The sequence below is a fragment of the Sylvia atricapilla genome, chromosome 10 (genome assembly GCF_009819655.1).
Source record: "Sylvia atricapilla isolate bSylAtr1 chromosome 10, bSylAtr1.pri, whole genome shotgun sequence".
Classification (NCBI taxonomy): Eukaryota; Metazoa; Chordata; class Aves; order Passeriformes; family Sylviidae; genus Sylvia; species Sylvia atricapilla.
Window position 1 is genome coordinate 14,021,273 of NC_089149.1, and position 17,680 is coordinate 14,038,952.

At 45.4% G+C, this 17,680-nt stretch overlaps 1 protein-coding gene across 7 annotated transcripts in view; it reads right to left on the minus strand.

Annotated features, from left to right (window-relative positions):
• Positions 1 to 17,680, minus strand: part of ST6GAL1 (ST6 beta-galactoside alpha-2,6-sialyltransferase 1) — a 42,904-nt gene that overhangs the window by 10,160 nt on the left and 15,064 nt on the right. For 4 of the 7 annotated variants that reach the window (XM_066326016.1, XM_066326019.1, XM_066326015.1 and 1 more), the window contains 2 exons: positions 4,868 to 4,994; positions 3,135 to 3,798 (listed from right to left, as the gene is read on the minus strand). In XM_066326016.1, coding sequence (XP_066182113.1) covers positions 3,135 to 3,759 — 625 coding nt within the window. In that variant the 5' untranslated portion in view covers positions 3,760 to 3,798; positions 4,868 to 4,994. Of the gene's footprint in view, positions 1 to 3,134; positions 3,799 to 4,867; positions 4,995 to 11,536; positions 11,608 to 15,867; positions 15,887 to 17,680 lie in introns of those variants that run through there. The other 3 variants (XM_066326020.1, XM_066326017.1, XM_066326018.1) reach the window with 2 other exon arrangements.

The window sequence follows — 17,680 nt, forward strand, 5'->3', positions numbered from 1 at the left end:
CAGCCCCAGAAACATGTACACCAACCACAGAGGAAAGCCAAGCTGACTTCAGTCTGCCAGAACGCCTCCCACTGAAATACACCCACTGCTGTGCCTTCAACAGACACAGCTTCTCACATGCCTTGGGATTCACTGCATTTTCCTCTGCTGGCATCATCTCTGCAGACAGCACAGCACTCCTCCAGAGCCCTCCTCTGCCTTGGCACAGCCAGCCAGGCCACTGTAATGTCCCGGAGTCAGGCTGCTGCTGTGACACAGAGGGCAGTTGTACTTGTCACCCTGGCTTCTCCCTGCCTTGTGGCTGCACTCGGATAAGAGACATTCCCTTTGATGAGGGGCTGAGTTAGAGAAGCAGGGCCATATTTCCTGCATTCATGCTGAGGCCAAATGGCTGCAACGCACAGCACCTGCAGTCAGGGTCTCTGGGAGTTGCCAAGTTCCAGGGCAGAAGGACCCACCTGGTCCAGAACTGGGTCTTTTTGAGATCATTTTGTTGAAAATGAGAGTGCTCTAACAAGCAGTGCTGGAGGATCAATAATCCCTGGCAGCAAAATCTGATTTCTCAGTTATTTTATTCTCCTAGACAAGTGGTGCTTCTTAAAAGCCCTTCCAAAACACCATCCAAACCCAAGAAATGTTCCTGGATGTATCTGGAAAAAAAGTGTCTCCAGGCTGAGAAGTGGCTCTGCGGCTACCACTACAGGCTCCCTTAGCCCCACATACTACCTTGCGCTAATGCACTACAGGGTTAGGATTTCTCCATATATAAGTTGAACCAGACACCAAGCATTAATATGCCCCAAATTTGCACATTAAATGGTGTTTAGTGACTGCTCAGGCAGAGTACCTGGCTCCATCTCCAGGTGGTTGTGCAACACTCAGTATTTCTCACATCAGATTTTTCAGTTGCAATTTATAACCTTCAGTTATACCAAGAGTCCAGTAAAAGGTGGTTGTTAACAACCTTGTGCTGCTCTGCCAGCCTCCCTTACTTTACCTAACTGCTCATTTGATATCTTAACATGATTACATAGAACAAATATTTCATGGAATATATGGAATAATAACTCAGCAATCCACGGTGCTCATTTACACAAATACTTCATTTTAAGCTTTCAACATTTAGTTGAAATGTTGAACCTTTTCGACAACTTTCTCCAACACCACCACAACATTTCCTACATGGAAAAAAAGTGGGAAAAAACATACAGAAATATACTGAATGCTCCTGAATCCTTAATACTCACCCTACCCAGCTCAAGGCTGCAAGTGCTCAAACTTTGCAGAAGCAGCAGCAGAGTTAACTGCTTGAACAGAAAGGTTTGTGACCCAGGCACGAGAAACACATGGCAGGGACCCCAGCAGGGGTTAATGACATTTGCCTCGGGCACACTACACAGTGACCTCCCCAGCATCCATCCCGTCATCTGGAACAAACCAGTGCTTCAGTGTGGGGAGGGCTCAGAGCCTGGCTGTGGGAACAATGAAAGGGCTTTGCCTGTCTGATGTCTGGGGCCAAAGCACAGCCCATCCCATCTGGCTGCTCAATCCAGACGTGCAGGGACTGCATTCCAACACTCCAGAACACCACCTCCCAGTCCTGTGAGGGTCTCCTTCCAGAGGAACAAGCACTGGCAGTAATGGTGGAGCCTAACACAGACACCCCTGGGTACAAGCTGAGCTGGGGAGGCTGTTCAACAGAAGGTCACTTCTGTGCAAACCTTTAGCTCTGAACTCCAAGAGGCACCCAAACTACCTGAGACAGGTACTTGAAGGAAAAGTAGGAACTGGCTTCCCAAGTCTTAACCCATCTTGCTTCAAACACTCCTAAGAGGCAGAAACATCAACCAACTCCCACCTGCAAGTTGGACCAGGAGGCAATGCTGTTCTTCATTGCATTTTTCATAGCATTTTAACACACTTGCAACTCCTCAGCCTCATTCTAGCTCCTGCTCACCTGCTGTGTGGACACAGAAGGAGTTTGGGGGAGAACTTCTGAACAAGTACCAGAACTAAACACTATCTCCCACGAGGGACTATGATTCTGAAGGCTTTGCCAAAGCTCTCCATGACTGATGGATTAAAGTCTATCCATCTACCTGGTTTCAGAAGAAGGTTGCTTGCAGCTCAGTGCAGCCCAAAGAGATATGATCCAACAGACAACGTATGAATACACCAAAACCTGCAAACAATTTCAATTTGAGAGAAACTTCCCAGACTTCTAAACTCCTCCTTCAGTGAAGCTGCACTTCAGCCAAGCATGAACCTTAACTGAGCTCCAAACACCAAACAATGAAGCAAGCTGAGGGAGCGGCAGGCTATGGAGAATTTTCTGCTGGTACAAAATCCTGAGCTGAAGACTGGAGAGCTGGTTTCCCCAGCATGCTGCTATTGTAAAGACACAGAACACTTGGGCATCAAAATATGCTTCTTTATAATCCACAGTAAAAGACCAAAGCTTTGGCATTTATTAATTATTGCATTAACTTCAGGTAAATACAGTCAGATGAGACTGCAAAGCATCACCAAACCTTGTCCAAAGAGCTAAATCCCTGTAAAGTCTTTTGATGGTCCTTTGGGCCATCCAAATTCAGCCAGCTGCCTTATGGCTCAGAACGAAGCAGTGCCACGTTTGGAAAGCCTTAAGCAAGAATTACAGAATCACTGAGCCTGGAAGGGACCTTTGAAGATTGACTGTGCCCAGCTCTCTGCTCAACACAGATGGCTTAACCTTTAGCATTTTCTTTAATTTCTTCTCTAAAAATGTCTTCCTGTAGGATTTTTTTTTTTTTCTGACTGCAATAAGCCTTACACAACCCATACCAAGCCATCTCAAGTAACAAACACTTGAGGAACCAAGACTCTTCTCTGGTATCCAATATTTGTGTGACCCTCTAGTGATGCCAACAGAACCATGAAAATCAAAAGGACTTGCTAGAATAGAGCTATCTATTACTCCCATCTCCAGCTAGGCTGAAATATTTACTGATTTTAAAAGTTTAACATTTCAACTTGTTTTAAACACCTTTTGACCACAAGAGACTTATCAGTAAGAGAAGACAGCAGGTTACTTCTACTCAGCCCAAGGTATAAAACAACGATATTTGACTTCATGCCAACAGAAAGATACCAACCTATCTCTTGTCCCAGGCGAGATGATTTCAGAGACCCTGCTGAGGACACGACAGCGCAGTGACCCAGGTGTCCCACTGCTTCACTGAGGCTTTTCCCTGGCAGGTACTGCTGCCATTCAGAGGTACCAAAAGGACCATCCGACCTCTGTATCATGGTCACATTGACCCTGTCCCGCAGCTGGCACAGCAACTTCTCTGGGCTGAGCTTAGCATTCTTCTTCCCGTTGTAAGTCACATTGTACTTGTTCATGGCCAGGTAGTTTTTCCTGACCTTCTGCAACCTGGGTATGAGATTTCTGGATGAGCTGTCTTTATCCCAAACCTTCCCAAAGGCTGCTTTCTTGGAATTCTCAGCTGTTTCAGAGGTGCTGGCCTTGACTTTGTTTTGGGTACCAAGCCACGTTTTGGGTATTTGCCCCAGTTCAACAGCTGTTTCATGGAAAAGACCTTGTGTTTTAGCTGGGTTCCATTTCTCTGAACTCCTGTGCTCCTGCAAATCATCATTCCTGGTCTTCAAAGGATCATAGTAGCTTCTTCTTGTTTCTCTCCACAGGCAAACTGTCAGTGCTACCAGTATGACCACAAGAACACACATTAACTTTTTGAACACATTGATGTGAACCATAGTGCACGGTGCATCCAGATGGGACACTGGAAGTTGGCCCTGGGAAAAGGAAACAGCTCAGTCAGGGCTGCAGGCACAGGTTAAAATCATGGAAATCTGTGTGCAGTGGGAGGGGAGAGATACAACATCAGGGTAATTCTAAAATTTCCAGCTGTTTAAAGATCTCATTTTGAAGCCTACCACCTCAAATACCAAACAGAAAGACCTGAGCTGGCTATCAGCCATCACATGCTATGTAATGGTGACCTGAGGCCACTGCCACTCCCTTCCACAAGTGACAGCCAAATTTAGCACTGCCAGTATCATACCAGCAAGGAGGGTAATCTCCACATTGCTTTGCTTCACCTCCCATCCCTGACAGTCAACATCCAAATGCCAACAAATGCACTTCCAGAAATGAGTTTTTTACTTGACCACAGGCTTTAACACTAATGAAGGACATTATAAAGCACAGAACTGGAAAGAAAAAACAAAAACTGTGCTCTGAGTTCATGAGCACCAAGAGCTTCACCAGCCTGGTACTTTGGTGACTTTCCAGGGAACTGCTGCAAGTGTGCAGTGGGCTGAGTGCACTCTCAATATCAAACCTCCCTGGACACCTGCTGGAAGCCAAATAAGCCCCAGTAAGGTTTTGGGGAATGTTTGGGCTCATAAATGCACTTGGATGAACATTACTCCAGGTAAGTTACCTCTGGAGAAAGCAAAGCCAGACACTGTTGCACAGCACTGCCTGACACTATCAGATACCTCCAGCTCCCATCATGTCATAAAAGGGGGAATCCAACAGGAGAACTGCCCAAAACGCAGCTCAATTGAGGCTGATTTACAGGGGGCTGGTGTACAAAACACACACTGATGCAGAAACACCTCACAAGCAGCACACAGGACCACAGAAGACAGGACAGCAGCTGCTCATTTCCCTTCATGGCTGCTCCAGATGTGTCCAAAAGCATGTGAACAGTATGGAGACTCCAGGTGTCCTCAGGAGACAAACACATGCAGATCATTCCCAGAGAGGCACAAGTAGCAACTTCCTCACTGAGTGACCTGCTGAAAGCAAACACTGCAATGCTGGGCTGCTGAGAGGATGCTGAACTACAAACACTACCTGTGGATAAGGAGCAGCTCTTCAGCTCAAGTCATTTTTGTCTGTTGGCAGATTTTCCTTCAAGGGCTTAGGCAGGATATCCCAAAACACAACAGTTCTGTGATGTGCTGAAGAGTTCAACAAATACCTGGGGAAAAAAAAAAAAAAAAAAAGAAAACCTATTAAGAAAAAATCTCAAAGTTCCAGAGATGAGCAAGTATTGCCTCAGATAAGCCTGGTGGTCCCAAAGAAGCTGTTACCAAGGCCTGGAAGGACAGCAGCAAACACATACCCACTCAAAATGAGCATCTTCCTTCTTTGTCTGAAATCTGCCCTCAGCCAGAGCAGACTCCAGCTCACAGGCTGCCTGCTCTCTTGTCCCACCAGAGCAACCAGATCCACCCTGAGCACTGGATGCACCCATAATCTAACTTTTCCTAGGGAAATATCTTACTGCCTACCCTTGAGTAATTCAGGCACTCTTGCAGAGAAGACTCCCTGTTTTTTTAGAACAAGATGCATGGAAAGCTGCTTTATAAAATGTGTCTTAATCCATCAGTCTTCACAAAATAGATAATTGTGTTTTAGACTTTACAGCTTCACTCTGCCAAGGAAATGCAGCAAGAGAAAGGGAGTTTCGACACTATTAGCTGAGAAATCAAGAAAGTAGCTTGCTTTTACAGGAAATCTTAGTCAATACAATGCCACATGAGCTAAATTACAAACTCTATCCTTTGCAGGACTAAATACCAAATTATTAAAGCATCCAAATGCCGAGAACTTATATTTTAACTTTATTAAGGAACATAATTATTTTTTATGGAGCACTCCACAATGAAAAAGCAAATATTGCTGTACCTCCAGTTCTTAAACAACAACAAAAATATTCAAGAAACATAAGTAATTCCAGCTTTTATTGAAATTATTTGCCCTGCCTTGACAGACTGTATAGATTTTCATTTCCTTAAGTACTAGAAGAGGACACTGAAGTCTTTTTGAACCAGGAGAGGTACAGCAGTCTGCAGAGGTGGGGCACCAGGAAGGGATGCAGGAGAAGGAGGCACCAGGAGGGGATGCACAACACCTCTGTGCTCTGTTTTGTGAGAAGTAAGGTTCTCCACGCTGTTTATGGTTCCTCTCCTGCTGTGGTCTTCTCCTGCTGGCCCCTCTGCAGCCTGGACCACGCACTCAGGGCCTGCCACAGAGAACACAAAGCACCACGTGAAGGCAGCTGAGTGCAAAGCCACTTGCTGATGGGGAAAGCGGTCAGCCTCCACACTGCCAGGGCTCTGCTGGCAAACCACACACACAGCAGCACCTTCCAAGTGCAGAGGAACACCAAAGCTGGCAGTCCAGTGCCAGCTTTGTACTGAACTCTGAGACATCTCCCTCTGACCAGGCTTCATGCAGCCCTCAGGCTGACTTCATCCACGCTGTATCCCTTCACAGGAGGCAAGGATCTGGCTTCCAGAAAACTCAGCTACTACCACCTGAGCAGGGAGGACAGAGCCTCAGCACTGTCAGAGGTGCCCAGAGCTGACCACTCTGCAGAGCAGAGCTCTCTGCTCCAGGCCCTGCAGGACTCTGCTGGTTTTGACTTCAGAAACATCTCCTGAGGGGTTTCCAGGGGGAGGTGATAACAGGCACACCTCAGTAACCACCAGCTTCTGCTTCTCACACTTGAATCATCTAGAAGGGTGGTAGGTTCATTACAGTGAAACAACTTTACAGCTCTCTGCAAGTTCCTGCTGGGACACTTCTTGTGGTGGTGCACAGCACAGGATGCTCAGCAAGTCACAACAACCCCTCTCCTTTCTAGGCCACTCAAAGGCACCTGGAAAACTTCTGCACAAAGTATCCCCACCTTTGACTGCACACGCTGCTGCAATGTGAACAGTTAGTTTGCTTTGATTTTTAAGCTGGCAGAGTAGGCTCTGCAAACATATTTTAGCAGAGCCACAACATTTCAAGATGCCTTCTGTTCCCTTCCCCACAGATACTTTGAAAATCAGCTTAATTATTACTGCTACTTCACATGATAGAATTTTATTTTATTTGCACAAGCAGTGCCCTAAGATAGGGCCCCTCTCAAGCATTTTGCCACCAAACCTCTGCTGTGAGAAGGAAAACATCTGCTCTTCCTGGCAAAGTAGGATAGCCCACAAGTGGCCACTTGTGTGCACTTCTGTCTGGCACACAAGAAGTGGTCAGTACAAAGGTACTTTTCCACACGTGTTGGAAACTTGCCACATACACAAAACACAAGGTGTCAGCTATGAGTATGAGCAAAGAAAGGACAAAAACCCCAAAAATTCCCCAAACCTAGAAAAATACTTAAACAAATAGCTGTCTCCTTGAAACCCAGAACTTGACACAGCTGTAGGGTGCACTGGCTGACAAGTTAAGCCCACGCAGCAAGTCCTCTGAGGGTAAATTCTTTTCAGAGAACAAGTGAGAGATGTGATATTTTCAAAGCAGCCAGGGAATTACATTCTGTCCACATACTCTTATACTTAACCTTTATTTTCCAGTTATCTCACTGCTCTCAGGTCTTAACCAGCAGAGTACACAAGAGTGTGAAAATCCTGCTCCTCTGGTGTCTGAGAGGCTGCTGTCTGTCCAGGGAGCTGCAGCCAGCAATGCCACAGCAGAGAACATCCAGCAATCCTGATTTCCTCATCCCACAGCAGATTTACCCTAAAAATGCTAACAAGCATCATCATCTCAAACAGCCCTTACCTGCCTCCTATGGCACCTGACAGCCAGTACACAGACAAACCACACAAATACGGACAAAGCTATGGATATGTTCTTCCAGGAAATGCACACAGCTTCCCAAAGTTGTCATCAGCTGTACCAATGCCCATCCTCTGCACATTTGTTCAACTGCTCCTTGAAACCATTCACATTTCCCTAACAGCCCGAGGCAATGAACTCTGCAGTTGCACACAGTGAGCAGACAACCCCTCCTCTCTCTGCTTTTCCAGGCTCTGTCCCACTTGTTCCAACTCCTCCTTGCACACCTTTTCCATCCTTCAGGTGCTCTTGGTCAACCTCCCAGCACCATCAGCAGGGTGTGACCATCCCTGGAGCAGGCACGCTGAACGTGCACACACCACACGGCCCAGCAGCAACACAACAACGGGGCAAATTTGTTCTCTTTGTGAAACTTCCTCCCTTTATTTCCCTTCCTGACCACTCCTGAGCCCTGACCTCTACACAGTCTGCAATGACTTCAGGTTATTTTGCAAGCTGCCCCCGGAGCAGAGCAGGAATAAATACATCTGAAAGAGCATTATCTTACCCCTGCTAGCAGAAGCTTCCTTTGCCCTTGTGCTGATATCCCAGACACCCAGGATCACCAGACCCCTCTGCAGCTGCTCAGGGCTTCCCCTGGTTCAGGCAGCCCCTCTGGTGACAGCCAGGCTCAGAGCTCAGCCCTTCCTCCTCTCCTCTGCACATCCCTTATCAGTACTCAAGAGTGGGGATCCCAGAAAATCCCTGAGAGACTTCTGTGATGTTGTGAAACCTGACCCCTTGTTTCTGCTAAGGAAGCCACTAATCCACCTGTCTCATCCCAGGACAGTTTAGAGTGGCTTTTTCTGAGGCTCCTGAGGAGCAATCTCACCAAAACCTTGAAAATTCAAGGTCTCCCTCCTAATGTTCACAACCTTCTGAAAAGAAGAAGAAGAGGAAATACACAGATAGATTTGAAATGTGACCCTTCTGCAAACAGAGCATGAGACATCTTCATTAGTTCTTACATATGCCACAGGTGTTATTTTTATTATTTTATGCTTTTATTATTTTATATTTTTATTATTTTATGTTTACTGGTCTGAAGCAATGGATCCTACCAGAGTCCCTCTGAAATATAACCATGTCAAGTAATTTAATTTAAATGATGACTTGAGATATGTAACCTCTGGGGGATTACAGGATATGTAGAAATCACTTCCACCTGGTCTACCACACCTCTCCTTGGTGCTGCCATTCATAGTTCAGCATCATTCAGCAGCAGTTTTCTTCTCTCTGATGGATGCAGAAAAGCTTTTTACTTTAGCAAGTTGTTCCTCAATTTTTTTTTTAGATAATGTGATAACTATTTCATATTTAAACTCAGAGCATTTACATTTCTTTCCAAATTTCCTTCATTTATGCATTTCCATCTGCACCCACAATTTTTCTGTGCCTACTCACAAATTAGGAAAGCTCTGTTCCCAATTCTTTCTGGTGTATTTTTGAATGTTTTTATGCTGCCCTATATGAAGAATTTATACTTAACTATATCTTTCTATTATTTTTGGCACATTCTCAATGCTAACCCATTCCTCCATCCAACACTCTGTAAAGAATCTCTGAAAAGAGCAGTGGCTGGTTCCAGAGGGTGAATGAGCTCCCATGTGAGTGGAACAGAGGAAAGATATGGAAGATATGGAAATGTAGGGCAGGAATCCTTCTGTTCAAAATAACACACTCAAGGAAACCTAAGATGAGAAGAAATTTGGATTCAAAAAGTAACCTCAAAACTGTATCTGCTCTTAAAATCTATTCCTGTCCTAAGGAAAAAATATTTGTCAAAACTCTTAATAGTAATAAACAAACTATGCTCATGCCAGTTTGCAAATGAAGAAATACTTTCCACATCTGCTGGATACACCAGATGAAAGGTGATAAAACATTTTCCAAGGTAAAGGTCTGTCCCTCTGGAGCCAAGTTTCAGATCTGATATCTTATTTAGCCCAGCCTGTTAACCCAACTGTGTGTATCATGGTTTTGTAAATATATAAGCAGGGAAGGCTTTCTTCTAGCAATTCTTGGTTTCTTTCCAAAATATCACTGTGCTGTGAAAATAAAACATCTGTTGAGCCATACATTTAGATGTTTCCAATGCCACCAAACAGAACAAAACAGAAAGGAGAGAATGAGGAAACTTTACATAGAGATTTGAGGGAGAAAAAGCACTCTGCATGAGGAACATGGTTAAATTTTAGGTGGCACATTGAGGAGCTATACAGGTCACTTGTAATGAAAGGAATCATCCATTGGTCCTGCCTGCATTAAAAATCTCTGCATGTGCCAGTGAAAACATGCTGTTGTCATGGCTGAAAAAAATCTTCCCAGGAGAGGCAGATTCTGGGGGGGGAGGCACAGAGGAAAGTTTAAGCATGTGTTTCATTTTGGTTTAACATGTCAACAAACATTGGGATTTAATATAAGTCAGAAGCCTTTATTTCTGACTGTGTCAGCCCTTTACTGTCAGCTCTTTTCTACGTGCCATGTTGGTTTTGGAGGGTGGCTGTGCCCAGCAGCACTGTGCCTCCCCTTCAGCCCTCATTAAAAGGCATCAGCTTTTTTATATATAACAATTATAAAGTATTTTATATGCATCTAGTACCTTAACCATGGTATACATGTATTCGAGTTTTACCATTACAATATTCTAAATAATAATAATAATATTCATAAGTTAAACTGCTTTCCGAATCACGGGATGCCACATAAACCCAGGATATCAGATTTATCAGCACTTCATCTAATTAAGGGTTTACATTTTAGTCTTGCTATAGAGGGTGCTTTTAGTAGCTGATAATATGGATCCCAGTTATGAAATATATGGAGCCAAATAAAGAGTGAATGTAGTGGACCATGCTTAGCACCCTCTCTGGCAGGTTTCTTGCCCAGAAGGACAGTATGTTTATGAACTCCATAACAGGACCAAGCCCTCAGCTGGTGTGACCAGAACTTCTCCCTTACAAAACCCCCCTTCCTAGCCCACAGGCACCTGCAGGATATTCCTTGTTAACAGCAATGGACAGGAAAGAGACCCTCAGCTGGATTGGGTGTGTGCATGCCCCAGGCCAGCTCTGCTCTCCTGCAGCATGTTCCCACTTGGATGCAGTCTGCCAGGCAGCCACCACAGCACCTCAACACAGAAGCCATTTCCTGATGGGCATTTCCATGCCCATGGGGGTCTCACTCAGCAAGACACCTGGAGACCTCTCTTAGTAACAAATCTTTTCCATTTCTAAAACTGCCAGTTTCCCCTTCAGCTGGAGAAAAGTACATGCACGAACAGCACCAACTCCCGAAAATGCTGCTTTTTCCTCCATACCCAGAGACCCAGAACCCGGGCTTTACAAGTGAGGATTTCATCACTAGTCAGCTTTATCACAGCCATTCCCACACTGAATCCAACAGCAAAAATCCTGCCCAGCTTTGAAGACGAGGACGTAATCACTTATTTGTGACTATTTACTTTACATGGAATGTGACACCTTCAAATCACTCTCCCCCAAGCATGTGTTCCTCTAAGATGTTTATCCTTCAGAATAAACAGGGGATGCTTCTTTATCTTAATTTAACAGTGTGTGGCAGGTCAACAATGTAATGCCTCTGGAAATATCGTTGGGTGCCAAGACAGGTAATTGGTGTCTCATGGCCCCAGGACAATAAAATTCCACGTGCCAGCTGCAGAGACACAACCCTTCAGAACTGTGTCTGACACCAGCCCTTTGTAGGTGAGGACAACATCCTTCTGTCTCAAGGACAAAGCAGTAACTCATCACAACTCCAATTAAACCTAAGACCTGGTCTTTCTCTAAGTGCAATAAACTTGCACACATCTGGATCTACCAACGCTGGTTTTCAGTACAACACCGTTACCAAGATTTATTTTTCTCTACATACCCAGAGTTCATCCCCTGTTGGGGATGGCAGGGCTGACACTCAAACAGCAGTGTTCTACCACAACAACTTCACTGGAAGAAAGAAGCAAAGTGTCAGTTTGGCCATTGAGTTGAGAAAGCCCTACTCAAACTACTCTATGCTAAGCAAAACATTTCCTGCATTACACTTAAAATAACTTGATTTTCACTAAGAAATCCATATTTTATAATGCAAAGACACATACAGCTGTGAAGACTGTTTATCAAAAAGTATCAGGTGCTGAAAAAAAGGCAGGTCCTGATGGCAACCGAGACAGCATTAGAAAGGACACCTGCTAGAACCCAGCAAAGGAAATAACTACCAGAGAAATTGTAAAAAACATTCATGTAACAAGCAGTTCAATTATTTATCCAGAAAAAAAATCAAAGTACTTCCTTTCTATGCAAGGAACTTGACGCATAAAGGACAAATGGAAACTTCAAAATTAGAGTTAATTATTTTGTCTCTGATAAGAAAGGAAGCAGAAGAAAAAAAACCTGTGTTACAATAATCAGACGTTTTTCCACAAATCAAAATCACTTGGTTTTGGTCTCCATAACCACAGCAATCAGAAAGCTTAATTGATATCACTTCTAGCACACATCACCATTTCCACTGGGAGGGAAACAACCAGAGGAGAGCCAGGTATAACTCAACACAAGTTGCTGAGGAAGCCCAGGTCCAGGCTCAGTGTCAGGCTGCAGCAGAGCAGCCAAGGGAGCAGATACACAGGAACCAGTGCTCCCCAAGGTCCTGGATATCCTTCACTGTTGAAGCAGCAGCCAGGTTCTCAAGTCAGAATATCTGCAGTAGCAGATGTCAAATATCTTTTGCCAAAGCACATCAAGTCACATACTCACACAGGGAGCTCTTGGCATGGCTGAACTTCAGTAACAGCAAGTACTCTCCTGTTTTTTAATCACATTTGTCTGGGAACACTGTGACTGTGTATCAGTATTTCAAATATATCTACTGTCAATATGCCCATAAAAATACTGCCAGGGAAGCAATCTCGCCTAAATACAATTCAATTTTATAAATCATAAATGTATAGCACTAAATTAGGGGCCTAGACATATTCAAAGACATTTAAAGAGCTTAAGACACTCCTCCATCTCAAAGTTTCATGTGTGTATTTAGAACAGAAAACACTAACGCAACCTTCCTAAGAATGCCTGCATTTGAAACCTCCTTGCTAGTTTCTTCCCTCAGCATCCTCTCAGATGCTTAGGAAAGAAAAGCAGGTTCAGCAGTACCTCCTACCCAAACCCAAGATTATGTCCTCTGCTTGAGGATCCAACATGGAGAACACTTTGCAGGAACAAATATTTGCCTCCCTGATGTGCAATGCCCATTCTTTGGTGGGATGGAGGACTGCAAAGCCTAGCACCACTGCCAGCTGTAAGTTCCCAAACAGAGCACACCACCCATCCTGGCAGCTCCATGGTGCCACATATATCACAGCCAAAGAATTCCCTTTTTCTTCCCCACTTACACACCCTGACAGCATCTCAGTGATGGATCAGTGTTGCTATGGGCATGGAACAAATTGATCTGAAATATAACAAATCCACACAGTTGATGAAGGGAGGAAAACACCATGCTTGAAACTCACAAAGCTTACTGGGGTTCTGAGAGGCCAGCCAAGAAGGCAATAAAGGCCCCTTCAATGTCTTTTATCACCTCCTCCCAGTGTTTTTAGCCTGCTTTTGTCACCATCAGAAAACCAGGTGTAAAGCCTGGAAAGCACTACCCAGCTCCTGCCCCCAAACACATCAGTCACTTCCTACACTCAGCACTTCAGAACCAAATCTGGCAGCAGAGCTTGCAGATGACAAGTGGCTGGATCCATCATGGATCCAAAACCACACTCCTTGAAGCAGGCAGCTTTCTGTTCTCTGGTGTTTAAGACATTTCATGTACATGGGACTTTGAGAGATCTAGACAGATAATTGCAACAAACTCAGAAGTTACTCTCTAAAGCAATAGAGGAGGCACCAGACATTTTTTGTATTTCCTCCATTAAATATTGGCTCTCATAGTACAACACATTTCTGCAGTCTTAGATAGAGGCTGTAAGACTTAAAAAAGCTCTCTGAGCCTCCCAGAGGAACAAAAGGTCCCCATCCTCTCCTACAAAGTAGCCAGCCCTTTGCTGGAAGGATGGATGTGATACAAGAGGAAGGATGATACATGGAGGAATGGGAGGAGGATGTTATTGCCAAGAACTGGACTCCTGCTCACAAGCACACACAGCTCCTTCTGGCCACAAGGACAACAGACTTCCTCCTTCATAAAGGGAACCCTCCCCAGACATGGAAGTTCGGCATCTGTCATGTCTGGAATGGATTCACCCCTGCGCAGACAAGGAGCCTGCAGAAATCCAGGAGAGATGTTCCATGTGCTGGGGGTGGCTGCCAGCTGCTGAGGTGACTCCCAGGACACTCTGGGGGGGCATCATGCCTAACTTTGGAGCAAGAGCTGGTGGGTGTTTCCAACAGCAGTGATCTCACTCAGTGCCACAACATCCCATGGTGCTCCAGACTGGGAGAGAATCTGATGCCACCTCTAGCACAAGGCCATTTCTTCCTGCTGCTCAACATCCAATCCAAGCTCAAAGTGGAAAACCACTGGGCTTAAAGTTCACTGAACATTAAACAAGGCTGACTTTTGATCTGGCTCAGACAAAGTTTTAGGTTTTAAGTTACTCATTCATTTTATTTAAACAAATCTGCCTACCATGCCATCATAGTCTCACAGGAACTGATTTTAGCTGACCCTTCGTCTTCCCTTTCCTGCCAAAAGGATCCTTAACAGCAATATACCTCACTCTTCTCCCCACAAACTCCCCTCCACATTAATAGGATGGGAACTTGGCTGCTACCATACTGTGTTTTAAGCTCGCACAGGCATCTGAAGGTAAAGTCCTGGTTATCTCTTGATAAGAGGGACACAATTTTTTTTCCCTCCTCATGCTATCATACCAGCATCCCCTGAGGCTAAACTGGCAGAGAATCCTCAAGCTCTGGGTATGCTGGTTAGAATAACTCCTCTCATGTAGGAAGAGCCACAGCACTTTAATATTAAAGCAAAGAAAAACAGCAGAGCAGCCTAGCAAAGCTGTCTTAAACTAATTTAGGATTTTTAATTTGCATTTCACTGGTCTTTTTTGTTTGTGGTTTTTGGGTTTGGGGCTTTTTTTACAATTATTTTTGAAGAATCAGGCCAATTCAGCTAAAGTGGTTCTGTTCCACTAAAACATGTACTCTGTCTTTGACTCATAACAAATACATGTGCTTATATATTTACATACACAGCCTCATCTATTTTTGTGTTAAGATATAGTGCATTCATAATACAGTGACATTTCAGAAATAAAAGCTTTTTTCATAAGTCCAACATGCATCTAGGCCAGAGTTGTAAGTTGTCAAGGGAAATTACTTTCACATGGCATTAACTCTGAATTTTTCTTCCTCACTCCAAAGTAACATATATAGAAATCACTACTTAAAATGCTTCAGCCTGATGAATATTTTCTTAAGTCTACTAGAACAGCAATTAAAGGGTATTTTCCCGGAAGTAAAAGGCTAAAAACTGTAAGTCAGCCCTAGTTCATAGGTTCTTTATCTTGTCTGGATCTCTGTACAGCATTATCTGGAGGCATCTCAAACAGGGGAAGCACCAGTGATTCAGAAACTTGCAGCAAACCTCTCATGCCATTTTTGTGAGGTCTTTAAAAGCTGACTAAACATCAGAGCTCTTTCAGAGATCTCCGCAGATTATGGCCCAAAGAGGTGAAAAATCATTGGCGTGAGAGCAGGGGAGTAGAGCAGAAATTCCCCACACACCCGTCTGGAAGCGCCGGCTCCTCCAGTGCCTTGGACGTGGCCACCGCGCTGCTGCTGCTGCCAGGGCAGATGAAAGCCCGAGGCTCTGTCCTGCCCGACCCCACAAGGGCAGCATCCCTGGGCTGTTCTCTGCCCAACCCCACAAGGGCAGCAGCGCTGGCGCTGAGCGCCCATCACCAACCAGGGTGGTTGGTCCAAGAGCTGTGTTCAGAGCCCAGGGACGAAGAGTGCTGTGTGGAGCAGGGGAATGAGGCTGGAGGTGCTGCCCACGAGGAACTGGGCGCTTTCCTAGTGTTTCTGCATCTCTTCCTCGTGGGAAATCTCCCCCTAAGGCCCCTCACATCCCACACAGCACAAGGGGATGCCCTAATTCCTGTGGCCTTTCCCCACAGGACGCCCTAATTCCTGCTGCCTTCCTGCCTTGGGGAGATCCTACCACCAGCTCTCCTTCCACCCTCCACCCACCTTCCTAACTGGAAGTCCTTCCTTTACCTCCAGTTTTGGCCAGCTTTCCCCCCATCTCTCCCAGATCCACTGCATGCAGTGCCTGTTCTGGGCTCACAGACTCTGCTCACCCAAACATTTCAGAGCTTGTGCACGAGTCCCACAAAATGCTCAAGTGCAAAGCAGTGTCTGAGATGAGTGTCACCCGCCACAGCACAGACCTCAGAGAGAGGAGAACTCACGAGGACACAGAAACAGAGTGGCAACCAGCATGGAGAGAGGTCACAGAGCCACATACACCAACCCAGCTCCTGACAGAGCTGATAGCACTATTGGGACTCTCTAAAGCACACACAAAACTGCAGCCCAAACAAGCAGATGGGTTCACACTGCACTTAGCATAAGTAGAATTAATTGCGTTGGTAATCTTACACAATCTTACACAACCATTCCATGTGCATCATCCCATTATCCTGAAGGGAAACTATTTCAGTACATGGGCAAAGGCTTCGCTGCTGGTGTCCACTTGCCTGGACACCTGCCTTGGAAAACCACTCCTAAACATGGACTTAACACACTGAAGCGCATCCCTTTCCTCTCCTCTGCCTCTCTGTGCCCAACACACAACAAACCCTCTGCTCCAACAGGCAGGTTCTGCCCCTTTCTAAAGCAGGAGGGGGTCTGAGCCTGCCACACAGCCACAGGGAACACTGGGACATGAAGGGGTGCCTATTTTTGGCTTTACTTCCCTATTTCAGAGAAAAGTCCCTTTTCCACTTCAGATATTAACATAGAAAACAATGTAACTTCTGAGAAGGGGATGCACAGAGATACAGATATTACAGACCAAATATATCACTTTGCTGGTTTTCAAATATCCATCTCCTCCAGCAGCCTTGCTACTTTGCAAGCCAGGCCTAACCAGGCCTGACTAGTCTGAAACCAGACTTAGTAACAGAGGGCTGGGTTTGATTGTTCAACAAGGAAGACTTCTGAGCATTTTAAAAGGGGCTCAAGATTTTGGTCTGGCACAAACAGAAGGTGACTCTTCCGTGCTACCAGTGTTAAGAGAAGGAGTATCTCCCCATAAAAAGTGTATCTGAGCTTCAAAGGTCAGCTTGGTCTTGGGTTTCAGCTGTCCCAAGGCAGACACCCAACCAAGGCCAGCAGTCCCAGCCCCTGCTGCCTATCTGTGCCTCGCACATGCATGTGGACGAGCCCTCCCCAGAGAGAATGGCTCCCGTGGCCACAAGATCCAGCCACCTCACCCAGCATCCCACCCCAAGTCCAGCGAGCAGAAGGCTTCCACAGAGGAACAAGGAAGAAAAGCAGAACTAAAAACCTCTTTTGTTTCTGTACAACAACCAAAACAAGAAGTTTTGCAGTGGAGGATTGGCTGACCTGCTTCTTTAATCCTTTATTCTCCACCCCAATCCCACTTAACCAGAAATCAAGCTGTCTCCAGCTTAGTTTTCTTCTTTCCCCATGGAAAGAGCAGCTGCCAGAGGTGTCCAAGGCAATGGGCTGTGCTTTAAGTTTTCTACTTAGCTCGAGCAGAGCATTCCCACCTCACCCACTGCTCCCCAGGCTCCATACTGCTCTGTCTTGTCTCTGTGCAGATTTTGGTTGCTCTCTGCCCTCTTTAGGGTTAGAAGTCCAACAGGCCCTAGGCATGCAGGCTGCTGGGACTCCACCACCCTTGTCCACGGGTTACAGTTTGCAATGCTAAAGGTAACACAACACTGGGAGAGAGAAGTGTTGCTCAGCCAAAAAGTAAGAACGGTGGTGCATTTTCCATACTGAAGATCAAGTTTTAAGTAGAGGAAAGGACATT